The 27,888-nt window shown below is 44.8% G+C and overlaps 1 protein-coding gene across 1 annotated transcript in view; it reads right to left on the bottom strand.

Annotated features, from left to right (window-relative positions):
* The window catches only part of jakmip3 (Janus kinase and microtubule interacting protein 3), a 312,142-nt gene that overhangs the window by 86,849 nt on the left and 197,405 nt on the right, over nucleotides 1-27,888 (bottom strand). The window contains exons 4-5 of the mRNA XM_041209730.1: nucleotides 4,712-4,939; nucleotides 3,013-3,132 (exon numbers count right to left, since the gene is read on the bottom strand). Of these exons, the coding sequence (XP_041065664.1) occupies nucleotides 3,013-3,132; nucleotides 4,712-4,939 (348 nt within the window). The remainder of the gene's footprint in view (nucleotides 1-3,012; nucleotides 3,133-4,711; nucleotides 4,940-27,888) is intronic.

The raw sequence follows: 27,888 nt of genomic DNA, 5'->3' as shown, positions 1-27,888 counted from the left end.
GGAGTGTGGCGCTATTCTGAGGTAATCAGGCACTTACCTGAACAGCATTGGACCTCCCACTAAATTAAGGCCCCAGTGGGTGGATATTCTGTCCCCAAGAGCTTCTGGCCAGTCAGAGGATGGCAGCTCTGCGGTGCCAAGTACACCTCTGGGAGAAGTGGCTGATATTGCACTGGGGCCTACCCAGAGGATCGGCGATGGATCCTCCAGAGACAAGTAAGTGGGGTGGGATGGGGTTCCCAGGGAGGGAAGTGCTGGTCAGGGAGAGGGACTGGGGATTAACAGCAATGGCAGTGGGTGGCTTCCTTTGGGCGCCCCCCCCTTCCCAAGACTGGGTCCCACAATCGGGCACAAGTGCCTTTAAACCAGGGACGCCTCCTAGGAGGCTGCAAGCAAATCCAATAGCAGTGGGATGAGGCCCTTAGATGGCTCTTAAGTTGTCACTTAAGGGCCTCAATTGGCCTTCTGCCCAATCACACGGTTCCCCCTCCTCCAAACTTGCCTCTAGAAGGGACATTAAGTTCTACCCTTAAACATATATTTCTTGATACGCTAATGAGACGGGATGTGTTCTGAGATCCCAACTTCTTGTTTACTCCTTTGGTTGCAATTACTGCAAGCCCCTAGAAGACTAAAAAATTGGGAGGAAAGGGAAGGAAACCTGCTTTGGAAAAATAATATGAATGGTTAATGTGGATTTAGTGAGCTACTTTGAGCAAAAGACTGGAGAAAGCACAAGCTTAGGAATAACTTCATGCATTAAATTGTCAATTTATCCAATGGATTGTTATGATTACAGTAAATATTAACAGCTCCTGAAGATTTATTATTTGGTAGGTAAAAAATGAAAACTGGTTAGATTGGGTTGTGAAACCGCATCCAATGTTATGTTTAGTGATTGGTCTTTTCTTGTTTCTGTACTTGGAATTCTATTATAAAACTGATTTTGTTAATTGTTTAGGATGATAAACAATCAATCATCTCTCTGCAATCTTGGTTTTCAACCTTTGAGTTCACTTTAACTTTACACAGAGAGTAAAATATACTCCTTATTTATGACTGAAACTATAGGGGAAATTTTAACCCTCAAATATATGTACATTTGAGTTGGGTGGGTAGTAAAAAGACAATAACCCTCAAGCCCAAACACAACCTGCCTCAAATGAGTCCACTTCAGATTTTAACAGTTGGACGAGGAGGTGGAGGGAGGTGGGACAGGACAACCAAATACACACAGGAGGTGGCGCCCTCCTTTAAGTATTTTAACAAAGCTGCATTAATTGGAGTTTTTGCTCTGCTTCGTATTTAATGCTGGCTGACTGAGTTCCTCCCCCAGGGAACACAGCTGCTGCATGAAGGAGAGGACTACTGCATTGAACAGTTAAGTACTTTTCCAACACTGCTTGTCAGCCAAGAGGAGCAGGAGTACTTCCCCAAGACCCATCAAGCAAAGCTGTTAACCTCCTCAGCAGTCAGACACCCACCCATCCCACCCACTATCAGCAATCTTATGTCCTCCAGAGCCCACAACCTCATCCTGTCTCCCCTCTCCCCACAACCTCCATAGGCCCCCATGATCTTTCCTCTTCCTCTTCAATCTCTCTGGTCCCTGAGATATTCTCCTCTCCTCCTCTGATCTTTCTGGGCCCCACATCAATGTCCCCTTCATCCCACTCCCGATTTTTCCATGCTCCTTGAAAAATGTACCCTCCCACTGCCCCACACCAAATCTCTCCAGGCCCCATCAATGACATCCCCTCAATGCCCAGTCTCTCTAGGCTCCTGCATCCTGGTCCACAACCTCTTTGCTCCTCCCTCCATTGATGCTGTCCTGACACCCACAATGTCTCCCTTCCTCCTCTGTTCCTCAGCTGCATTCTGGTGCTGCAGGTCTACCCACCCAACATCCAACCAACGTTTCAGGCTGGGATTTTCTGGCTCCACCTGATGCCGAGATCTTCCGGTCCCGCCACAAGTCAATAGACTTCAGGCTGGTCCACCACATCCTCTGCAACAGGTCCCTCCACGGCGGGGCTGGAAAATCCCGGCCTCAATCTGGTTGTCTGCAGCCAGGCAAATAGAGTCCAAAAATGGTCATCAGCTCCTGTCAAGCTGAGGGGAACCTGTTCTTCCAAGTTACTGGATCACAAAACATCCCCATTCTCCTCACTCCCTCCTCACCTCCCTGTTAACATCAGCGCCTATGATTACAAGAATAAAGGATGTGATAAAAACTGCATTTACGCCTCCGGTTGAAAACCATACTGGTCCCATAGTAAGGGATCAGTGTACTGTATCTGTTTCTCCATCTCTCTGAATCTAGCCGTGTGAATGGACCTAAAATTCTGAATAATCTTTCTTAATCCAAGCTTTTTGGTTCAAAAGTGCAATGTTAGCAAACACTCAAATCAAATATCCATTTTTGCAATAGATTTTACTTGTCTCATCTTCTTGAGTTCTCTGCCTAAAGGCAGGTCTGACCCACGGCACCACAATGTCCACGATGGATAGGACAAGGAAACAGGTCCCAAAACTACCCCAGTTGGAACAGGGATTGAGCCTCATGCCGTTGGACCAATGTGATCCACACCATCAGCCAACTGAGTCAACCAGCACTCCCACAAAGAATCTGAGTTGCTGTGGCAACATACCCTTTTTCCATGCATGTTTGTCTCATCTAAAGAGTCAAATTTCATCTGTCTATAATTTTAATGAAAATGTTGACGAGTAAAAAATTCCTATCTCCCATTTAGAACTGACCAAGATTATTGCTAAAATTAAAAAAGGGAAAAATTTCAACCCTCCAACCTGTTGATGTGTAGTTTCATAAAAAGAACTACCTCACAATTGATTGCCTAATACTGACTTTACAAATTACATCCCATTTGACCTAGATTACATTATTTCTATATAGAAAATTGACAGGAAGAAAAAAAAACATTCCTGAGGGCTAAAGTAAATGCAAATATCTGGATAGACCGTTGGAGAGTCAACATGATCAGGAGCACTTACAAGTTCATTTCTTTCTTCAGACAGCAGAGCATTCCTGTCTTCTAGTTTTCTGATGATTGCACTTAATTCAGCAATTTTCAGTTGGAATCGCCGAGTATCCCTTTCGTCCAGCTGCTGTTCCTGAAACATAGATCAACTGCAAATAACTGGACATCAAAATAACCACACATGCCTGAATGACCATAACCAAAGAGACTGAAGAATTTGTCACAGCTATTCAATTAGAAGCAGGATTTTTTTTTGCCTATGCATTGAAATGTAAACTATGCCCTTATGTGATAGAGTGAACATTCAAGCAAATCAGCTTAGGCTATATGAAGGAAATAATAAATGAGGTACAGAAAAGCAATGCAGAAAGAACAGTGAAATCATACACTTAACGCTGGTGCTCCATTTTTGAGTGATTTCCAAATATATAACCCTGCCTCAAGACACTTATGTTTATTTAAGTGAAATGCAAAACACAACGCTTTCCAAGTGATATTATGACAGTTGGAAAATATAATTGTACTTTTACAAAAAGGGACAATGTGATTGATAGTAGCTGCAGGTAACAACAGTGGGTGGGCTGAGAAAATGCTATAATTGATGAAGTAATACTTCATGTATGAGGGCATTTAAGCAAATGTTAGCATAAATTATTTACATCGGAAAACCCAGTTAGTCCTTTTTCTGTTTGTTTATTGGCATCAAAGTTCACTGTGTAATGGGCAGCAGTTTGAATGGGTGCATCTTATGCCAATTATTTCCCATATAGTGGTTATACACTGCAGCACACTAAGAAAGAAAAGCCATTGAGAACATGCTGATGGATGATTTTCTGAGTTAGTGCTCCTCAAACCCTATTTAACAGGTGCAGTGATTCCTCATTCAACAGGTGCAGGAGAGCCTTTGCATCATACACTGTGCTTAGAGTCATTTCCATTCAATGTGCTAAGAAAACCAAGAACCAGTGGAAAAAGAATCTTGATGAGAGTCAACAATGGGAAAAAAAGTTAAAATACGTTTACAGGCATGCGTGTGTGTCTTAAAATTAAGCAGCAGTTTGTATCATTAGCAAATTAAGGTCGAAGCATAAGAGTGGCATAGTTACATAGGATGACAATTGAAAGCACTGCCTGTTTCATTACAACGTTACTATCTACAAATTGCGGCTACAAAATGTGGCTGTCCTATGTTTGATTAGCTATTTCTAATTACTGCAAGATATTAGAAAGTAAGAGACATTCAAGCAAGATCAGGCCTGGAAGATGTCTGTCTAGTGTTAAATTCTGTGCACTACACTTGATGCCTGCCTTCTGGAAATGCCTAAATACAAATTAAACTCATAAAATAATTGCTGGTCTTATTTTAATTTTTTTTGAATGATTTATGAAGTAATACTTTAAAATACTGCTGTTATTAATTGATTATAGAAGAATAAGCAAGCTGCTACATGATGAAATCCCAGTGTCCTCAAACAGCAAAATTAAAAAAGTATTAGAGTAAACTTAAATCTAGCACTGATTCTATTTCAATAATACCAAATATTTGGCTACAATGTAAAGAATTTAAAAGGTATTAGAATAAAGATGTAATGTGATAGTATTGCTTAAGTATTAATCAGTAAGCAGCAGGTATAAATATGCCCCTCATCAAGATTTTGTTACAGAATTTGTTGAAGAGGGCAGTTAGAGACCATGTATGTGAAAGTGCTTACAGGGCTTCCTGAATGATCTGAGGCGTCTCCTGCACCACTTGCGCAAGGAAGTTCCCTTTTCGGGCTACTCAGATGTCGTTTTTCCCATGCTTCAGCCTCTTTGACCTGGGTAAGTTGTTCATCTAAAGCCTCTTTTTGGAGCTGGAGTCTCTGAGCATGCCCAGCCTGAGCCCCCAGCTCTTTTTCCAGCACGTAGACTGCTCTGTCTTTTAATTTTATCTCATCCATCTACAATGAGAACAAAACACAATCACACATGCATGCATTTTATTTCATCTGTTGCCACTAGACAATTCTTCTGTAAGCTAAAACTTAAGGGAGAGGAGCAATGACTGGTATTTACAGGCAGGGTAGTGAGGCCAAATAATGTAATTTTCTATTCAAAAATTCTGAGTGTACTATTCGTTCATTATTTGTAAGCCCTTTTAGACATCCCTGTTGTTTTTTTTGGCAATTTCACATGGTAAGCCCATAAATCACAAGATAGGTTTAGATGAAAAAAGCCCTTTAGCCCAACTGATCTCATCCTTCCAAAACAATAACCCCATAAGCTAATAAAATGGATTTTTAAAAAGTTATACCTACATCATACCAAATGTTTTATGCATTCATAGCTAAACTTGACAACTCATTCATAAATCACAGCTAAATGACAAACTTTGCAGAAAACTACAGAGGTCACTGTTATCATTAACCTTAGGCAAACTAGATCCCTACCAATGAACTTTATTAAATTTCAGTAAAAGTAATCAACTCCGACTAGATTCTTTACATTTTGGAGCAAGAAATATTTTCAATCTGCAAAGGAAAAAGGCAATGCATGAAATCCATTCATCTTTGATTGCATGGCTCTTTGTCCAATCAGTTCAAACCAACTGAAATGTTTAGTTATACGGCGTTATGTTGAAAATGAAATAATTGCACTTGATTTTTTTCAAAGCCAGTGATTGTTTTGGTCAGTCATGGTATGCTTGAAGCCCTGGATAGTAGGTCCTTTACCCACCCTCCAAATAAAATCTTCGAGCAGTTCTCATCCTAGGTTTCCTCAGTGAAAATCTCCTTTTATATCATTGGAAGCACCTGTGTAGAACATTTTGAGATGCACCTATCATTTTCATGTTCAACTCCAGTGCTGTGAATGAGAGTTACTCATCACTTTATTCCAAATCCTTATGAGAAGATCTTTAGCACTCGCAGGTGAAGCTGAGCATCCAGGCCATATTATCCAGGCCTACGTGACAACAATCTCTCCACTTGAGATATCAGATTCCTGTGGAAGCCCATCGTTATGGTAATGGATCTCCTATTTGCCTGATATAGAAAGCACATTCTTTGCCAGTCTCACATCCCACTTAAACTTAGCACATTGTTCAGACAAGTTTGGCAAAAGCCAAGGCTTAGGAATTCCCAATTATGCACAGGGATATTGCTGCAGTTTAGCTAACCAAAACAATGCAGCTTCCTATTTCTTGTCCATCTAGTATCACCCTATCCATTATGACATTGCTCAATGAGTACCGTTAGGACATTGATTTGCAGGTTATCATTAGTCAACTGGAAGAATCTCAAGCCACATAGATGAGTACATGACTCGAAATCCCATTAACAATGCAAACTAGCTGGTCAATCATCAAAAATGTATTGGAATACTCCGGACCTAACTGACTCAGTACATTGCTAAGATTGCCACAAAGGATTGATTTGCTTCCTGTTGTCCATTGCTTGGCTAACTAATATCACGTGGACTCTAATAAAGAAAAATACTCACTCGAATGTTGTTAGCTAACTGATGTGAGCTGGTTGGAGCCCTTGTTAGGCTGTAAACATGAATAACTCCACACATGCAGCATGATAAGGAATCCAACATAAATAGATAAGCACATTCCCACCACCATCCCAATTACACCATGAACACACACTATTCCTCTTTGAAAAGTGGTTCCACCAATTGCAGACACAGAGCTTCAGAACAGCTGTTCATCTCATAGTAGGCATAACTCCCTGAATAATCGAGTCATTGGTCAGAATCATCCTCCAGTCAATTACTTTCAGAAGCTATCATGCTAAACCTTAGTTTTCTCATCAGCTACACAATGGTTATCTCCTTTCAATGCAGCGAAGGTCCTACTCAGAATATGTATGACAGCCACTATGGTGGATAAATCTCGTGCTACATATTTGGGTACTAACTGTCCTTAACGCACATCCTCATGGGGGAGGGGGGGGGGGGTGACATTAGGAAAGAGATTACCTAAAAAGTGAATCTAAATATTTAGTCCTCCTTCTCCAGGTTGATTATTCAAGGGTTGCCAAACCATAGCTTATGCTGTGATTTTTCTTCAGGGCAGGACAAGGAGGCAGGTGCCAAGTCTGCCTCAGGCAGAACAGGGATCAAATCTCGTGCTGTTGGTGTTATTCTGAACCACATGCTAGCCACCTAGCCAACTGAGCTAATCACACCCCCTTTTAACTCTTATTTGTCTATATAGCAATCACTCCACTTCAAAGCAATGATAAGGCCCCATGTACATGCAAGTAATTCTTTTCTTATCCTGCAAGATATGGGTAGCTAGCAACTTAATTAGTATAGTATGCTTCTATCACTGCTTGTTTGTCCCTACAACCACACCACCCCCCTCCACTTCTCTCCCCCCACCCGAACCCACTCCCCCTCCCCACACACCTTAAACCAGCTTATATTTCACCCCTTCCTTGGATTCACCTAGTTCTGTTGAAGGGTCATGAGGACTCGAAACGTCAACTCTTTTCTTCTCCACCGATGCTGCCAGACCTGCTGAGTTTTTCCAGGTAATTCTGTTTTGTTTTTAATTAGTATACTAGTTCTTTGCTGAGCTGCATTTAATGTAATATGCAAGGTTAAGTATAAATGTAACAGGTACTCATCTATATAATGACAGCACAGCACATTGCTGCTTGAGGTGTTGAAGCAAATCAAAATTGAACAAACATGCAAGATATTTCTTCAGCGAGGACACAAGAAGCTGTTCCCATGGGATCACTTACCAGTTAAATCCTGTTTGCTTACCAAATTAGCATTTTGTTTTTCCTCATTAACTGTATTTTTGTGACTTATTGGCATTTAAGATGAAAATGATCAGTATAAACCTGAACAATAATTATTTTTGTACAATTTAGAAAAATGATTTAATGAGCTCCTGCATTCCCCCTTGAAACAGTTTAGTTTACCATGGGAAAAATGCCTTTAACATCTCAAATGAATTGACCACACCTATGATTTGATTGCTTATCAGCATTTGTAACAAAAACAGAGGTTGCTCTAACTTGTCAGAAATATGAACCTGTATTCAGTGGAAGATCTGAAGCTGGAATTTCATCAGTTTGATAGACATTGGTCCAGTTCTGAGCAGGGTGTCAGTATCCTTAGATCATCCTGCCAATTGTCTATTACATAGTAGCTATTACAGATGATTTCGAGTAAAGGCATATCATATTTTAATTTAATGGGAGTAATGGGAAAGTTATATGCTTATTGCTTCTTACTCAGCCCTTAGGTAATAACATTCAACAGCTGTCATACTTATACTTGGAGCTTCATCAGCAACTGTAAAGTGGACATTTGCCTTTAGAAATAGCACAAGACTATTCAGACCAACCAGTGATGTTGGTATTTATCCTCCAAGCCCATCTGTTGCTCAACATCAATTTTTCTCAGGTTCAGATAGAGTGCAAGACACAGTTATGAGAATCAAACCATTTAGCTAATATATGTCACGTTTTAAGCAATGCAGGCTGAAACAATTGAAAACACATATTCTGGAGAGAGACATGGCCTTGGGTCTGCACTGGGTTTTCCCTCATCCTATTCCTCAGCATTTCAAGAAAAATAGAGGGTTGTCATACTGTCCTGTAAAAAACTGATTAAATTGGCTAGATTTTCACTGTTTACAGATGGACTGTGCAGGGCAATTGGGCTGCCTACAGCAGAAAGTCTGAACTATTTTGACAGTCAGGCTTCATTTACCAGTTTTCATTGGTAAGCTACCCATGAGCATCCAGCAATGATGAGTAGCTTGCCCAATTGGAGAGTGGAATTTCTGGTGAGTCTGCTGTCCAGTCTGCTGTTCATTCACAGATTGAATGCAACTCTTTTCCTACATTACAAAGTAAGTACTCTTTCAAAGTACCTCATTGACTGTTAAATGCTTTGGGATATCCTGAGGTTGTGGATGGCATTATATAAACGAAAGTCTTTTTTAAACAACAAAGTGTCATTTAATTCATTGTAAATGTGTATCGCTGCTGGGTGTTTTTTTGGACAGTGGCATGTCACAAGCAAGAGCATGCTGCCAGAGAGCCATCTGGGCCTGACTGCCCTGGCGGCAACCAAGATGCTACAATCTGCAGCCCAACCTTCCCAGAACAATGCACCGAGAGGCTGCCAGACTTGAGAATCACAAAGGGCCTTAACTGAACATAAGTAGCTTTCCACCACCCATGCTGGAGCTAGTGGGGAGCTCCTCATAGGACCTCCAGAATAGGAAAAAAATTCAAAGCGCTATGGGTTAACACGTCTGTGAGAATATTATTTAATGCCATTTCAGATAGCCATTTTTTTAAAAAGCAGCTTTTGAATTTGCAACTTTGTCAAGTGTTATGTGTGTCAACGTTGGTCAGAGATTTATTTCAGGATGGAAGAACTGGTAGAGATAGTGTTGAGGACAGTTAATGTGTGAATGACGTAAGGGGTGGAAACAGAATAGACCAGATGAAATGCTGATTAATAATTTGTTGCTGAAGACCTCTGGCCTTCATCTTCACCATTGTTGCTGTCATCAAAGTCTTACTCATCAGATGAGGAAACATGTTGTGCACACTTAAATTGCTGTCCCTTTTGCAGCAACAAGTTTGCAGAGGGCAGCAGGTGACCACAATCTAAGGCCATCTCCATGGGGTGTGCTGCAGGATGACCGTAAGCCTGTCCAGCATTATTTGAGCAGTCCAATGGTCTGGTAAATGAAATGGTCCCATGGCTCAGGTTGTATCTCCATTCAGGTAGTGAGCATCATCAGCCAGATTCATAGAGGTGCCATGAATGAGGTGCAAGGAAGGGATTCTTGCCCCAAGCAACCAGCCTCTGATTTGCTGAGCTGGGTGAAAGATTGTGAGCATGATGGTCGGGCATAGTATGTAGACTACATGGGAGGAAAGTGGACACAAACCTGCATGATACATGTGGTGCCACATTCAACAGCTAAACTTGAAGGAAATGGAAGTCATTTGTGTTCTGGGTTATTGAGAGATGATTTGATGATTTACAGTCAATCACATCCTGTACTTGTGGGAAGCCCGCCAAGGCAGAAAGTCCTTATGGTAATTTCCTGCTGGTTGTGGGCATTCACAGGGATTGTTATAGGGCTCAGCTATGGCAAAGAGGGCAGCAATGAACTGTTCCATGACAGGTTCGGAGCACAGACTAAGGTGACTGAAAGTTGCTGCTGCAGTCCATAAAGAGACTGAGGTGAAAAAAGTAAGGACTATAGTCCCTTTCACTCTCATGTGGCCAGCTGTGAGGGTTGGTTGCTGCTATAAGAGGTTGCACAGGTCTTGAACAGGATCATTGGATATGTGCAGCCTCCTGATGCATTACTCCCTGTAAAACTGAAGATAAATAACTTTGAGCTGAAATACTCTATGGGCAGCGTAAAGGTGCCTGCAAGCACCGCTCTTCCTTTGGGTTTCAGAACCCCAACTACAGCTCTTTGAGGTCCCCAGACATATTGTTGCTGCTCAACGTCCTCCTCTTCCTCCAACCAGTCTCCAGTGGTCAGGATGACTCCCATTTTAACGAATGTAGATCCTCCCTGAGCTTCTTTCAGGTTTTGAGGCAAAAATACGGTGATTCCAAGGCAAGAAAAAATCTGAAAAATCCAAATGGATGAATTAGAAACAGATTCAAATAAATAGGGCTGAATTTTTCGCTGAGTGGGCAGGTGTGCCCCCGGCCCGCTTGAGTGTAAAATGACGTGCGATAACGTTAGTGAGCGTCCCAACATCATTGCGCGCTCACACGATTTTCAGTCGGTGGGCGAGCGTGCCTTATGGTTGGTGGGCAGGTGAATCGGCCAGATGGCCTTCGGATTTTTTATGAAACCTCATCCATGGGCGGGATGGGGTTTCCAACAAGAGTTAAACATTTTTTAAAAGTTGAAATGTCATTTATAACACATCCTTGCTCATGTGACAAAGTCACATGGCCGTTAATTGGCCAGCCAGCGTGAAGTCGATGTCAGGTCCCAATCACGGGCAGCGGCCGGCTTCGCGACCGTTCCTGGGCCCATTCGCCACACCCACCCGATGATCCTGCCCATAGAGATGAGTTGAGTACCTTTTAAATAGCGCTTCCAAACGCTGTTTCATGCTGTACCACCTACTGCTGGGTGAGTCCAGCACTGCAGGCACGTTATGCTGTTTCCACCAGGAATCTGCAACTGTTTTGCCAGGATAAAACACATAGCCCAGAACTTTTCGCTCATCGGGTGGGCGCGGGCCACACCCGCAAGAGCGTAAAATGACGTGCGTCCCGACATCATCGCTCACTCGGGCAATATCTCAGTCAGTGGGAGTCGGCGCCGTGCCCGCCGACAATGAACAGGTCTATTAAGGCCATTAAAGTACCAATTAAATGTAACTTTTCACTGCCCCTCCAACCTTACGATTAACAGGCAGGCGAAAAGGACAAGAAGCCTTTGCATTTTTTAGGAAACCTCGTCCATGGGCGGGATGAGATTTCCAACAGCAATTAAGAATAAAATAAAAATTCTAACTTTTCATTAATAACATGTCCCTGGTCACACATGTTTTTTAACACTTTAAAATTCTTTATTTTTTATTTTCATAAATCTTCATCTCCCTGAGGCAGCTCTGTGCCTCAGGGAGCTTTTCCTGTGCACACCCTTGCGCATGTGCGAAGTTCCCCACTCACCCTCTTCCACCCCCCTCACCCCGCATACCCCCCCCCACCCCCCACCCCACCACCCACACAGGCAACACTGAAGCGCTGCAGCACCTGTTTCACGCTGGGTGGGCCTTAACTGGCCCATCACCGTGAAACTGTGGTCGCGGCCCGATCATGGGCGGCGATCGGATTCCTGACCACTCCTGCCGAGCCCACCTGACGAAGACAAAATCCTGGCCATTGGACGGAATCCCAGAGCTGCACAAGGCGCGGTAGCAAGTGGAGAAAAACGTCATTTTACCCACCGGCTGCAATGGCGAGTTTTAGCGTCTTATCATCCCATCCCCACCTCATTAATTGTGCAGCCACAGGAAACACGCCGTCTCGCTGGGGGGGCCGGCTTCCTGTTTGCCTGCCACGCCATTACCTTGCCCTCCCTCACGCATGACGCCATCTTTAAACAGCATCCACGAGCATACTTCTCAATGCTTGCAGCCCAGGACTGCTCCAGTGAAGACATGGCCCCAAAAACAAAGCCTGCAGCCCCCAGTTCAGTGATGCATCCCTGGGAAGCCTTCTGGATGCCGTGGAGGTCCACCACGATGTCCTCCACCCTCACTCTGGCCGCAGGAGGCCCATCAGTCACAACATTGGGGAGGTGGTGACAGAGGTGGCATTGCTGCACACAAGAGATTGACCATCCAATGCAGAAAACGGATAAATGATCTCATCCATGTCGCCAGGGTAAGGTAACCATCTTATCACTCTAAACTCACACACTCACAAGGCCATCACACATTTACTGGCATCACTGCCAGTTCAACGGACAACATCATTTATTCTCTCAAACACACCCTCACATCTCAATCTGACCTCATCTCCTCTGGAAACAGCCTCCTCAGCCCTCACCATCTTGAGGCCACTTGAGGTCAACATGAACCCCCACACACACACACACCCTGTGATACCCCGATTCCCTAGTACAGCCCTCACCACGCAGCCTCTTCCCTTGCCTGAGGCCACTTCACCCCACTTCCCCAAGCAAGCCCTAGCCCTGCAGCCAATGAAAAGCCACCCTTACCTTACAGCTGGTCCAGTGGGTAACCTGCCCATAAGCCCACCTAAAAGTGATGTGGTGCTGCCCAGCGCTGATGACCGCGAGTGCTTTATGAAGCAAGGTAGGCAAACAAACCTTGAAGTCCCGAGCCAAATGCAACTCGTCAGGTGCACGTCGCTTATGTTCAGTTGTGAAACATGTTGGCGTGCAATCACACTGGCATGCCTGGATGACCCAGCATGGGGGTATGATTCTGGCGAGCAGGGCTTATAATTAGATGCAAATGTATTAAAATAACGTTCCCAACGTGCGGTGGCGGGAAACATGGCCCATCATTGACGGGTGGAGCGGACGATCACAAACTCGTTTCACAACAGAGTAAAACCAATTTTTGGCCATCTCACCATATTGTTCCCCCACCTGCCATGACAACCAACACCAACGGGGTTAGAAAATTCCAGCCATAGGCACAAATGATTTTACAATGTTTCTGATAGAAGCTTGGCTGTAAAGCACTTTCCCCAGACAACGGGGAAGAGCAAAAATGGCATTTAAATGTCATTATGATTAATTGGATATAATCTTTTAGACATGACAGCCATTTTGGGTAATCCTTCAAGGGGATTATAGATAAAATTCCACAATAACAATAATATTTTATTATAATTCGATTATGTATTAGAATAATAAGAACAGAATTTACAACAGGAATTATTCCTAAAATATTTCAGCATCATAGGCCGGAATTTTCCAGCCCTCTTCCGGTCCCATGGATGTGAATGAAGATTTCAATGGCTTGCTGGCCCCACCGTGGAGGTTGCTGGAAAATTCTGGTCAAGAGTCATGGGGCAGGATTTACAAATCATGCTGGAGGTGGGGCCGGAGGTGGGGGGGGCCAGAAAACTGAAGTGGCCAAGTGGCGTGCTGGTTTGCAGGCATGTTCCCACCTCAATCCACTTTGGTAGAGGTAAGTTTGGAGCCACTTAATTAACTGCCTCCTCAAAAATCACCCAGTCGGTTCCGACGTTGGCATGTTTGTGTTCCCAATTTGCATTTTCTTTCAACAGAGCAATTGTACTAGCAAACAAAAATTCAGCCTACACAGTCATTACAGCACAGGAGGACATTCAGCCTATTGAGTCCATGCCTCCTCCCTGTGGAGTAATCCAGTCAGTCCTATTTACCTGCTTTATCCCCTGAGCCGGGCAAGTTTATTTTCCTCAAGTACCCATGCAATTTCTTTTTGAAATCATTGATGGTCACCGTTTCCACCACATTTGTAGACAGGAAGTTCCAGGCCATCACCATTTGCTGGGTAAAAAAGTCCTTCCTCCCATCCCCCTGTATTCATTGCCCAAAACCTTGAATCTGTGCCCCTAGTCCTTATTCCTTCAGTTAATGGAAACAGCATTTCTTTATCTACGCTGTCTAAACTGTCCTAATCTTGTAGAGATCAATCAAATCTCTCCTCAATCTTCTTTACTCCAAGGAGAACACGATCAGCTTCTTCAACCTAGTCTTGTAGCTAAAAGCCCTCATCCCTGGAACCATTTTGATAAATCCCCTCTGCCCCCTCACAAGGGCCCTCACATCCTCCCTAAAGAGTGATGACCAGAACTGGACGCAATACTCTAGTTATGGCTGAGCCAGGGCTTTAATAATTCCCCTGCTTTTGTACTCAATACCTCTATTTATGAAACCCACATGTTTTGCTAACTGCTCTCTCAATATGTATGTCCTGTTATTTCCAAGGACCTACACACATGAAGCCTCAGGTACCTCTATCACTGAGCACTCTTTAGAAATATACCATTAGGTTTATATTGCATCTCGCAATCCCTTCTGCAAAAATGCAGTACCTCACAATTCTCTGTAGGGTCTGAAATTCCACATGACATTTGTCTGCCCATTCTGCAAGCCTATCCATGTTCTGTTGCAGTTGGTTGGTATTATCCTCACTGTTTGCAACACCTCCAAATTTTGTATTCCAATATCCAAGTCAGGAACTTGTCTAGTGTAGTAACTAAATATAATTTGGAACCTATACTTTCATCCTACGAAATGGAACTAGAATGTTCTTTTAAAAAAATGATGACATAATATAGATGGCTGATTATTGAACATAAAGTCCCTCTTTTTTATCATTCTTTTTGTAGATGGATGCAAGATAAGACATTGGGGAGGTGGTGGCATTGTCACTGGACTGGTATTCCAGAGCCCCAGGGTAATGCTCTGGGGACCTGGGTTCAAATCCCACCATGGCAGATGGTGAAATTTGAAATCAATAAAAATCTGGAATTAAAAAAGTTAATTGACACGCCAGCCTGATATCATGGGCGGCAGTCAGACTCCTGCCCGCTCCTACTGAGCTCAAAAGTCTGCCCAATAATTTTATGTAAGAAATTTTTTAAAATCTGCATTTTAAATAAAACTCACCAAATATGGGCAATAGCTGTAAAATCACTCATCTAAAGAGTTAACAATGCCCACAGATAGATGACCTAGATTCTACAGAAGCCTTGCAGTTAATACAAAATTTCTGTTCTACTAGACATGCAAGAAACATCTTGAATAAAATGCCAAATATCATTCAAATAAAAAGATCAATTGCCTTCAATCAAATGATCTCCTATCAGATATGTATATTCTGACCTACACTTTAAAACATCCTTCATTCACTGTGAATTTTATTTTACATGAATAAATAAAAAGACAATGTAAGTAGGTTATTCAGTTGGCAGAAGAAAAAGGTAAAGGAAATTTTATATCTACAGAACTCAGTTTACTTGGATTACCATGCAATCTATAGTGCTACTCAGTGTTGAATGAATTTCCTTTTGTATTACTTTAGAGAGTTCTGTTTATCAAATCAGTTGGATATTGAACCATGTAAAAATTGTTTTCATGTCCTTTCTAACTGATTTGTATTCAGTGATAAATCTCACAACTTCAGTTCTGTGCAATTCCTGCCATACTTATTTTTATTATTGGAATGCAAGTTATCTTTTAGCTTGTTTATTGGAACTGCCATGAATTATTTAGTCAGTTTATAATGACATTAGCAGTCAGTTAGTAAAGGTAATGAATTTTAAAATAATTTATTTGTGGTCCAGTAAATCAAGTTCAAATGCCTTATACTGTAGAAACTGCATAAAAGAAAATTGCTTTAACAGTGATGATATTGGTGCAAAGAAATGAATACCTAGTCACTGGAACGTTTTGAGTGTTAATCTCCAACCCATCACTCTGGTTACCCACTGCAGTCAGTAAAAATTACTTCTTAGTGTTAATGGGGTTTCAGGTTATAAATAATTATGACCCAATTTTAACTCAGTGCCTTTTTGCTCTGGTGTGAGTTAGAAATTCACCCAGTGTTCCAGGAACAAGTCCCAGGTTATTTTAATATCCAAGGATCATTTAATCTCATTTGTTACAATTTCCATAGAGACTGATAACTTTAAAAAAGAAATTCAAACTTCCAATTAACACCTGAAAGAATGAAAGGTCAAGATTCTACATTTTAAAACTTTTATTGTAAGAAATGGGTAAAAGCAGGAATGAATAAACGTGACTTTCCTTTCATAGGCAACTTATCCTTGAAACTACAGGGAGAAACATTCCCCTTTTATAATTACTGCTCATCACACTCTCCGCAGAATTACAATCCTTATAGCAAACAGTCCACAGTTGCATGCGAAGGGTCATGAGGACTTGAAACGTCAACTCTTTTCTTCTCCGCCGATGCTGCCAGTCCTGCTGAGTTTTTCCAGGTAATTCTGTTTTTGTTTTTGTTTTGGATTTCCAGCATCCGCAGTTTTTTTTTTTCTCTGTGTTTAATTGACTGCCACTGCTCTTCAAGAAATGCCTACCTCCTTGAAGAAGTTCTGTTCCTCTCTGCGAAAAGATTTCCGTATCTGTCTTTTGCCCTGCTCACCTTCCTTGCTTTCCATTTCCCATCTGGTGTTTGATAAGGTGTTTACTAAAACCCGCTTTCACAGCCACATCTCCTTTCTCAGTGACTGTCTCCATCTCCGACTTACCCCACGTGGATTTCAACTGAAATTCCACCCCTCATGTTTCGAACCCACCCAGGATTACAGGTATCTCCGGGACATAAAACGTTTCTCGGACTTCTGTTCCCGTCACATTCTGAAATCCACACTCAGTGCCATGCGCCGCCATATGAACACACTCAACCTCTCCCTCCAGCAGCACCGCCGTACCCTTTTTCAAAGCTGCGCGTGCCCCCAGTTTCATTTTATCCTTCGGCTCATCCGACGCCTCAACAAGAAACTTTTTCTCTTTCTCTCAAGTGCTAAGGAACGCAAGCTCCAACAACTCATCGACACCAACACCCATCTAGGACCCTCCACCCCGACCTGTCCCTCCGTCCCCACCCCATCTTCCAATCCCAACCCCAGCCGTGTATTCACTATACCCCTGACCTTCCCCTCTCCGATGCTGAACGTTCAGTGCTCAGCAAAGGACTTAGTTTCATACCCTTACGCCCTCACCTCAATGAATTTCGGGCTCGGCATGATGCTGAACTCTTCTTCCGCCGTCTTCGTCTCCGGGCTCACTTCTTTGGGCAGGAGTCCTCTCCCAGTTCAACGGATCCTTTTACCCATCTCCAATATTCTCCCTCCACCTGGACCCCTCCCTCTGGATTCTTACCTTCTCTTGATCTTTTCATTGAGAACTGTCGGCACGACATTAGTCGTCTCAATTTCTCTGCTCCTCTCACCCATTCTAACCTGTGTCTCTCTGAACTTACTGCACTCCATTCTCTCAGGTCCAACCCTGACATTGTCATCAAACCCGCTGACAAGGGTGGTGCTGTTGTTATGGCGCACTGACCTCTACCTCGCGGAGGCTGAGCGTCAACTCGCAAACACTTCCTCCTACCTCTCCCTGGACCATGACCCCACCACTGAACATCAAGCCATTGTTTCCAGGACTGTCACTGACCTCATCTCCTCTGGGGATCTCCCTCCCACAGCTTCCAACCTGATAGTCACCCAACCTCGGATGGCCCGCTTCTATCTCCTACCCAAAATCCACAAACAGAACTGCCCCGGTAGACCGATCGTCTCAGCTTGCTCCTGCCCCACAGAACTCATTTCTCGTTATCTTGACTCCCTTCTCTCTCCCCTTGTCCAGTCCCTTCCCACCTACATCCGTGATTCCTCTGACACCTTACGTCACATCAACAATTTCCAGTTCCCTGGCCCCAACCGCTTCCTCTTCACCATGGACGTCCAATCCCTCTACACCTCCATCCCCCACCAGGATGGTCTGAGGGCCCTTAGCTTCTTCCTCGAACAGAGGCCCGAACAATCCCCATCCACAACTACTCTCCTCCGTCTGGCTGAACTTGTTCTCACGCTGAACAATTTCTCCTTCAACTCCTCTCACTTCCTCCAAATAAAAGGTGTGGCTATGGGTACCCGCATGGGCCCCAGCTATGCCTGTCTCTTTATGGGGTATGTGGAACATTCCTTGTTCCAGTCCTACTCCGGCCCCCTTCCACAACTCTTTCTCCGGTACATCGATGATTACTTCGGTGCCACTTCATGCTCTCGTTGGGACTTGGAAAAACTTATTAATTTTGCTTCCAATCTCCACCCCTCCATCATTTTCACGTGGTCCATCTCTGACACTTCCCTTCCCTTCCTTGACCTCTCTGTCTCAATCTCTGGTGATAGACTGTCCACCAATATCCATTACAAACCCACCGACTCCCACAGCTATCTCGACTACAGCTCCTCACACCCTGCTTCCTGTAAGGACTCCATCCCATTCTCTCAGTTCCTTTGCCTCCGTCGCATCTGTTCCGTTGATCCTACTTTCAAAAACAGTTCCTCTGACATGTCATCCTTCTTCCTTAACCGAGGTTTTCCACCCACGGTCGTTGACAGGGCCCTCAACCGTGTCCGGCCCATCTCCCGTGCATCTGCCCTCACGTCTTCTCCTCCCTCCCAGAAACATGATAGGGTCCCCCTTGTCCTCACTTATCACCCCATCGGCCTCCACATTCAAAGGATCATCCTCCGCCATTTACGCCAACTCCAGCATGATGCCACCACCAAACACATCTTCCCTTCACCCCCCCTATCGGCATTCCGTAGGGATCGCTCCCTCCGGTCCACTCCTCCATTACCCCCTACTCCTCAACACCCACCGACGGCACCTCCCATTGCATACGCAAAAGATGCAACACCTGCCCCTTCACTTCCTCTCTCCTCACCGTCCAAGGACCCAAACACTCCTTTCAAGTGAAGCAGCATTTCACTTGCATTCCCCCCAACTTAGTCTACTGCATTCGTTGCTCCCAATGTGGTCTCCTCTACATTGGAGAGACCAAACGTAAACTGGGCGACCGCTTTGCAGAACACCTGCGGTCTGTCCGCAAGAATGACCCAAACCTCCTTGTCGCTTGCCATTTTAACACTCCACCCTGCTCTCTTGCCCACATGTCTGTCCTTGGCTTGCTGCATTGTTCCAGTGAAGCCCAACGCAAACTGGAGGAACAACACCTCATCTTCCGACTAGGCACTTTACAGCCATCCGGACTGAATATTGAATTCAACAACTTTAGGTCGTGAGCTCCCTCCCCCATCCCCACCCCCTTTCTGTTTCCCCCTCCCTTTTCTTTTTTTTCCCAATAAATTATATAGATTTTCCTTTTCCCACCTATTTCCATTATAAAAAGAGAAAAAGAAAAAAAAAATATTTATTTATTTAATTTTTTTTTTACATCTTTTATGATCTCCCCACCCCCACTAGAGCTATACCTTGAGTGCCCTACCATCCATTCTTAATTAGCACATTCGTTTAGATAATATCACCAACTTTAACTTTAACACCTATGTGTTCTTTTGTATTATTGTTGTTGACATCTTTTGATGATCTGCTTCTATCACTGCTTGTTTGTCCCTACAACCACACCCCCACTCCACCTCTCTCTCTCTCTCTCTCCGCCCCCCACACACACACACCTTAAACCAGCTTATATTTCAACTCTTTCTTGGACTCGAACTCAAGTTCTGTCGAAGGGTCATGAGGACTCGAAACGTCAACTCTTTTCTTCTCCGCCGATGCTGCCAGACCTGCTGAGTTTTTCCAGGTAATTCTGTTTTTGTTTTTGTTTTGGATTTCCAGCATCCGCAGTTTTTTTGATTTTAGTCCACAGTTGCTCCTTGCTTCCAATGGGTTCCCATTTCCCTGTTCAGCTAAGTAGTACCTTCAAGTGACCCTTGCCAAGTGTTATCCTCAGTTTTCAGAGTTCCTTAAATCCACTACCAACAATAAAGTCTGTTCCAATGATTCCTCTGCTCCCCTGGCCATGCCAAAACAAATCTCCTGGGGCGGGATTTTACATGTCGGCAAGCGGGGCGGGTCCGTTCGCTGACGCTTAAAATGATGCGCAGTGACGTCGGGGGGAGCTCCAATTGAGGCCATTGACAGAGTCAATTATGTAATTAAAGGGCTTGCCCTCCAACTTTAAGGTTGGCAGGCAGGCCAGGAGCCTGGCGCAAAGTAGAAAAAGCATGAACCTCATCCAAAGGCGGGATGAGGTTTCAGGTAGCTTTTAAAAAAATTTAATGAAGTTTTTGGGAAAATTATGGACAGGTCCCAATTCATGTGACATTGTCACATGAGGGGACATGTTAGGGAAATTTTACATTTCTATTTTTTGACATTATGTGCCAATCTCTCTGAGGCTGCACTTAGGAAAAAATGGCGCCGCGCCTCCAATCAGGGGCACCGATCAGAAGCGCGCTCGCCCATCAACTTCCCCCCCGATGGGGGGAAAATTCAGCCCCTGGAATCTATAGAAGGCAACAGGATGCGTCTCTTTGACTAGAGACCGTATCCCTCCTGCATTTGGCTGCAGTAGCTTGCAAAGTCAAGCAGCCTTTTCTCTCTGTGGATTACACAGAACCTCTGTGGTCTGTCTGTGGTATTCATTGATTTGTAAAGAACACTGCAATATGATTTCAAAAAACATTTCCTCTGCCCTCATCCCTATAGCAAAATGAAACACATTAACCTTGCACCCAGGTAGAATTGCTAAGTGGCGATCCTTGACCTCAACTTCCTTTCATCTTAGAAGTAAATGTTTACAACCCGATACCTACAACACCTTTCTGCGACTTTAGGAGACGAGTGGAATTTTCCGAACCTGCTGGCAGTGAGCGTGGTAGGTGGCGTGCTCAGAAAATATGACAGCGTGAAGGCAGGTCGCAATCTTCCGCTCAGCCCAACGGCGGGCCGCGTTTCCCGCCATTGGTCGGTGGGGAGCTAATTGTAATGCATTAGCGTATAATTAAAAGGCCATTCCGCCAGGCTCTTGGAACCCCGCCTTATCGTCCGTCCATGTCCGCGGGAAAGTACGCCGACGTGTTTCACAACAGCACTTGGGGAAACTAAGCTGAGTGAGCAGCAACATTCTCCACAGCTTGCCCGTTGTTTACAGGCCTCAGGGGCGCTGGGGAGGGTGGGGGGTAACGACGGGGGGGTGCATGGGAGAAACTGATGCCTGGCCTCAAAACTGATGACTGCTGAGGAGTGAGGATGTCAGGGGGCAAGTGCTGGCCAGCCTCGGAAGTGACCGCTGAGGGGTGGGGGGTCAAATACTGCCCTGGCGCTGCATCCCGCGCATGGGCAATTGAGGTGGGGGTCAGAGTAAGTGGGGGAAGTGGCCACACATTATCCATGTGGCCACAACGGGCAAGCTGTGGAGAATGTTGCTGCTCACTCAGCTTAGTTTCCCCAAGTACTGTTGTGAAACACGTTGGCGTACTTTCCCGCGGACATGTATAAACTGACCATGCCTCTGCGACTGAGACAGATCAGACGCAGCCACAGTGATGTGATTGGGGTTGGGCTCCTAGCCTGCCCACAATTGCAAACAACACGGAGGCAGCAAAGGGCCACCAGGTGCTCCATACCTTACCCCCCCCCCCCCCCCCCCCCCCCCGCACCCCCCCACCTCCTGGCACAGACTTTGAGTCCGCCACCACTTTATTGGTCTGCGGAGCAATTGGACTGCACAGCTGTACAATCTCCTCGCCAACGGTGGCCATGTAGCAGTCACTGCTGGAGGTGCTCACAGTCCCTTACAATCTCAGCATCCTGGTTTGGACTAGTGTCCCCCATGTCACAAGTTGACAGGGCAGTCATGCAGCACACTCATCTCTGGCCATCCGAGGAGTGACCAGCACTCTCCGGGAAGCATTAAGTGGAGGTCATTCAGGACCAGGAAAGGTGCTAAGTACAGCCATGATAACCACGTCTCTCTCTCTCTCTTTCAAGCTGCAGGAGGACCATGTCAGGATCGTGGATCCTGGTGACCTAGCTGTATGCCTGATAGCCTACAGAGACCATAGAAGACAGAGGAAACACTCAGTGGGCTTCATAAACTGCAAGGGCTTCCACTCACTGAACGTGCAACTGGTATGTGACCACCAGAAACGCATCCTGCAGGTATGCGCACAGTTTCCAGAGAGTGTGCACGACGACTACATCCTGAGTCGCTCACAGATCCCTGCAGTCTTCCAAGGTCCACAGAGGCTGCAGGGTTGGTTCCTTGGAGACAAGGGCTACCTGCAGAGGCAATAATTTTCAATTTCTCTCTGGCCACAGGAGAGGTGCCAGAGGACTGGAGGACAGCCAATGTGGTACCATTATTCAAGAAGGGATAAACCAGGGAACTACAGGCCAGTCAGTCTAACCTTAGTGGTGGAGAAACTATTGGAAGCAATTCTGAGGAACAGAATTAATCTATACTTGGATAGGCAGAGATTAATCAAGGACAGTCAGCATGGTTTTGTTACGGGGAGGTCATGTCTGACCAATTTGATTGAATTTTCAAAGAGGTGAGCAGGTGTGTAGATGAGGGCAATGCATCTGACGTAGTCTACTTGGACTTCAGCAAGGCTTTTGATAAGGTCCCACATGGAAGATTGATAACAAAGGTAAGAGCCTATGAGATCCAAGGCAATTTGGCAAATTGGATCCAGAATTGGCTGAGTGACAGGAAGCAGAGGGTGATGGTCAAGGGGTGTTTTTGTGACTGGATGCCTGTGTCCAGTGGGGTTCCACAGGGATCAGTGTTGGGTCCCTTGCTGTCTGTGATATATATAAATGATTTAGACTTGAATGTAGGAGGGTTAATCAGCAAGTTAGGCACTTGTTTGGCCAGTGCAGACTCGATGGGCCGAAGGGCCCTTTTCTGTGCTGTAGACCTCTATGACTCTATGACTAAAAGTCTGTCAGGATCAGGACAGCTTCTGCAGCAGGAGAATGCTTTGATCAACTTTATGTCTTAAGCCACAAACTACAGAGAAACAACAGTAGACATGAAAACATGTGATGTCAAGAAATTATTCAAAATTTAATTAAGGTAAAGTGGAACTGCGGAAACCTAAAAAACACTTTGGAAGTAGCAGTAAGATATAAAAACAAAAAGATATAAAAACAATAAACTGCAGATGCTGGAAATCCAAAACAAAAACAGAATTACCTGGAAAAACTCAGCAGGTCCGGCAGCATCGGCGGAGAAGAAAAGAGTTGATGTTTCGAGTCCTCATGACCCTTCAGCAGAACTGGGTGAATCCAAGGAGAGGGGTGAAATATAAGCTGGTTTAAGGTGGGGGGGGGGGGGTGGGGACAGTGTTTGGGTGGGGGGAGAGAAGTGGAGGGGGGAGGTGTGGTTGTAGGGACAAGCAAGCAGTGATATGAGCAGATAATCAAAAGACGTCACAGACAAAAGAACAAAAGAACACAGAGGTGTTGAGGTTGGTGATATTATCTAAACGAATGTGCTAATTAAGAATGGATGGTAGGGCACTCAAGGTATAGCTCTACTGGGGGTGGGAGGGGGGCATAAAAGATTTAAAAATAATAGAAATAGGCGGGAAAAGAAAAATCTAGATAAATTATTGGAAAAAACAAAAGGAAGGGGGAAGAAACAGAAAGGGGGTGGGGTTGGAGGAGGGAGCTCACAATCTAAAGTTGTTGAATTCAATATTCAATCTGGAAGGCTGTAAAGTGCCTAGTCGGAAGATGAGGTGCTGTTCCTCCAGTTTGCGTTGGGCTTCACTAGAACAATGCAGCAAGCCAAGGACAGACATGTGGGCAAGAGAGTAGGGTGGAGTGTTAAAATGGCAAGCGACAGGGAGGTTTGGGTCATTCTTGCGGACAGACCGCAGGTGTTCTGCAAAGCGGTAACCCAGTCTGCGTTTGGTCTCCTCTGCCATTTCCACCAACTCCAGCATGATGCCACCACCAAACACATCTTCCCTTCACCCCCCCTATCGGCATTCCGTAGGGATCGTTCCCTCCGGGACACCCTGGTCCACTCCTCCATCACCCCCTACTCCTCAACACCCACCTACGGCACCTCCCCATGCCCATGCAAAAGATGCAACACCTGCCCCTTCACTTCCTCTCTCCTCACCGTCCAAGGGCCCAAACACTCCTTTCAAGTGAAGCAGCATTTCACCTGCATTTCCCCCAACTTAGTCTACTGCATTCGTTGCTCCCAATGCTGTCTGCTCTACATTGGAGAGACCAAATGTAAACTGGGCGACCGCTTTGCAGAACACCTGCGGTCTGTCCGCAAGAATGACCCAAACCTCCTTGTCGCTTGCCATTTTAACACTCCACCCTGCTCTCTTGCCCACATGTCTGTCCTTGGCTTGCTGCATTGTTCCAGTGAAGCCCAACGCAAACTGGAGGAACAACACCTCATCTTCCGACTAGGCACTTTACAGCCATCCGGACTGAATATTGAATTCAACGACTTTAGATCGTGAGCTCCCTCCTCCATCCCCACCCCCTTTCTTTTTCTTCCCCCTTCCTTTTGTTTTTTCCAATAATTTATATAGATTTTTCTTTTCCCATCTTTTTCCATTATTTTTAAATCTTTTATGCCCCTCCCACCCCCAGTAGAGCTGTACCTTGAGTGCCCTACCATCCATTCTTAATTAGCACATTCGTTTAGATAATATCACCAACTTCAACACCTCTGTGTTCGTTTGTTTGTGACATCTTTTGATTATCTGCTCCTATCACTGCTTGCTTGACCCTACAACCACACCACCCGCCTCCATTTCTCTCCCCCCACCCAAACACCACCCACACCCCACACCTTAAACCAGCTTATATTTCACCCCTCTCCTTGGATTCAACTAGTTCTGCTGAAGGGTCATGAAGACTCGAAACGTCAACTCTTTTCTTCTCCGCCGATGCTGCCAGACCTGCTGAGTTTTTCCAGGTAATTCATTTTTTGTTTTGGATTTCTAGCATCCACAGTTTTTTGTTTTTATCTCTGTTTAATTGACTGCCACTGCTCTTCAAGAAATGCCTACCTTGAAGAAGTTTTGTTCGTCTCTGCGACAAGATTTCCGTATCTCTCTTTTGCCTTGTTCACCTTCATTGCTTTCCATTTCTCTCCTGGTGTTTGACAAGGTGTTTACTAAAACCCGCTTTCACAGCCATATCTCCTTTCTCAGTGACTGTCTCCATTTCCGACTTACCCCACATGGATTTCAACTGAAATTCCATCCCTCTTGTTTTGAACCCACCCAGGATTACAGGTATCTCCGGGACATAAAACGCTTCTCGGACTGCTGTTCCCGTCGCATTCTGTGATCCACACTCAGTGCCATGTGCCGCCATATGAACACACTCGACCTCTCCCTCCAGCAGCACCGCTGTACCCTTTTTCAAAGCTGCGCATCCCTCCAGTTTCATTTTATTCTTCGTCTCATCCGACGCCTCAACAAGAAACTTTTTCTCTTTCTCTCAAGTGCTAAGGAATGCAAGCTCCATCAATTCATCGACACCAACACCCATCTAGGACCCTCCACCCTGCCTGTCCCTCCATCCCCACCCCATCTTCCAATCCCAGCCCCAACCATGTATTCACTATACACCCTGACCTTCCCCTACTTCGGTGCTGCTTCATGCTCTCGTCGGGACTTGGAAAAATTTATTAATTTTGCTTCCAATCTCCATCCCTCCATCATTTTCACGTGGTCCATCTCTGACACTTCCCTTCCCTTCCATAACCTCTCTGTTTCAATATCTGGTGATAGACTGTCCACCAATATCCATTACAAGCCTACCGACTCCCACAGCTACCTCGACTACAGCTCCTCACACCCCGCTTCCTGTAAGGACTCCATCCCATTCTCTCAGTTCCTTCGCCTCCGTCGCATCTGTTCTGATGATGCTACCTTCAAAAACAGTTCCTCTGACATGTCATCCTTCTTCCTTAACCAAGGTTTTCCACCCACGGTGGTTGATAGGGCCCTCAACCATGTCCGGCCCATCTCCCGCGCATCCGCCCTCACGCCTTCTCCTTCATCCCAGAAACATGATAGGGTCCCCCTTGTCCTCACTTATCACCCCACCAGCCTCCGCATTCAAAGGATCATCCTCCGCCATTTCCGCCAACTCCAGCATGATGCCACCACCAAACACATCTTCCCTTCGCCCCCCCCATCGGCATTCCGTAGGGATCGTTCCCTCCGGGACACCCTGGTCCACTCCTCCATCACCCCCTACTCCTCAACACCCACCTATGGCACCTCCCCATGCCCACGCAAAAGATGCAACACCTGCCCCTTCACTTCCTCTCTCCTCACCATCCAAGGGCCCAAACACTCCTTTCAAGTGAAGCAGCATTTCACCTGCATTTCCCCCAACTTAGTGTACTGCATTTGTTGCTCCCAATGCTGTCTCCTCTACATTGGAGAGACCAAACGTAAACTGGGCGACTGCTTTGCAGAACACCTGTGGTCTGTCCGCAAGAATGACCCAAACCTCCCTGTTGCTTGCCATTTTAACACTCCAGCCTACTCTCTTGCCCACATGTCTGTCCTTGGCTTGCTGCATTGTTCTAGTGAAGCCCAACGCAAACTGGAGGAACAGCACCTCATCTTCCGACTAGGCACTTTACAGCCTTCCGAACTGAATATTGAATTCAACAACTTTAGATTGTGAGCTCCCTCCTCTATCCCCACCCCCTTTCTGTTTCTTCCCCCTTCCTTTTGTTTTTTCCAATAATTTATATAGATTTTTCTTTTCCCACCTATTTCTATTATTTTTAAATCTTTTGTGCCCCCCACCCCCAGTAGAGCTATACATTGAGTGCCCTACCATCTATTCTTAATTAGCACATTCGTTTAGATAATATCACCACCTTCAACACCTGTGTTCTTTTGTTCTTTTGTTTGTGACATCTTTTGATTATCTGCTCCTGTCACTGCTTGCTTGTCCCTACAACCGCACCACCCCCCTCCACTTCTCTCCCCCCACCCAAACACCTCCCCCCCACCCCCATCTTAAACCAGCTTATATTTCACCCTTCTCCTTGGATTCACCCAGTTCTGCTGAAGGGTCATGAGGACTCGAAACGTCAACTCTTTTCTTCTCCGCCGATGCTGCCAGACCTGCTGAGTTTTTCCAGGTAATTCTGTTTTTGTTTTGGAAGTAGCAGTTCTGCTTTGATTGCAATCATGAAAGCATGAAAAAAGTGTGCTTCAAATTGCACTGGATCGTTAGGGTTCAAATTTCCACTAAAAGCCATGTGCATAATCACAAATGTAAAATCTTCCATGGACCTCTGCAATTAGGCAGCAGAACAGAACATCATAGTTCTTTTTCTTATCTTTCCATTAGCAAGTAGTTAAGAGTGGTAACCCAGTGCCGTTTTATTAATTGAGTTGAAAATGGGTTTATCATAAAAAATGAACATTTTAATATGTGTGCAGTCCTCCACCTGTGAGTAACCTCATTTAAAATCACTGAAAATTACTCAAAAAAGTTATACTGAACCACTTAATAGTTTTGTTGGCATACACTAGTCAGGTTCTTAGGAAATTAAATATCTTTGATATAAAATTACTTTTAAAACATGCCTACTTATGCCTATGCACCTAAGAAAATGAGCACAATTGTAGATGCTTACAGAATCAGCACCATGGGCAGAATCTCACAATGGGGAGATTTGTGGGCAGGGTCTGATTCAGGTGAACTGAATCTTAACCAGAGTAAAATATCATAGAAAAGATGAAATAAATGGTTTTGGTGGAATTCACTTACATTTAAAACTTCCTAATCTTTCGCACTGGTTCAGACAATTCTGCCTAGATTGCATTGATTTTATTA

This window comes from Carcharodon carcharias, chromosome 17, assembly GCF_017639515.1.
Source record: "Carcharodon carcharias isolate sCarCar2 chromosome 17, sCarCar2.pri, whole genome shotgun sequence".
Lineage (NCBI taxonomy): Eukaryota > Metazoa > Chordata > Chondrichthyes > Lamniformes > Lamnidae > Carcharodon > Carcharodon carcharias.
This window is presented reverse-complemented; position numbering and strand designations above follow the sequence as displayed.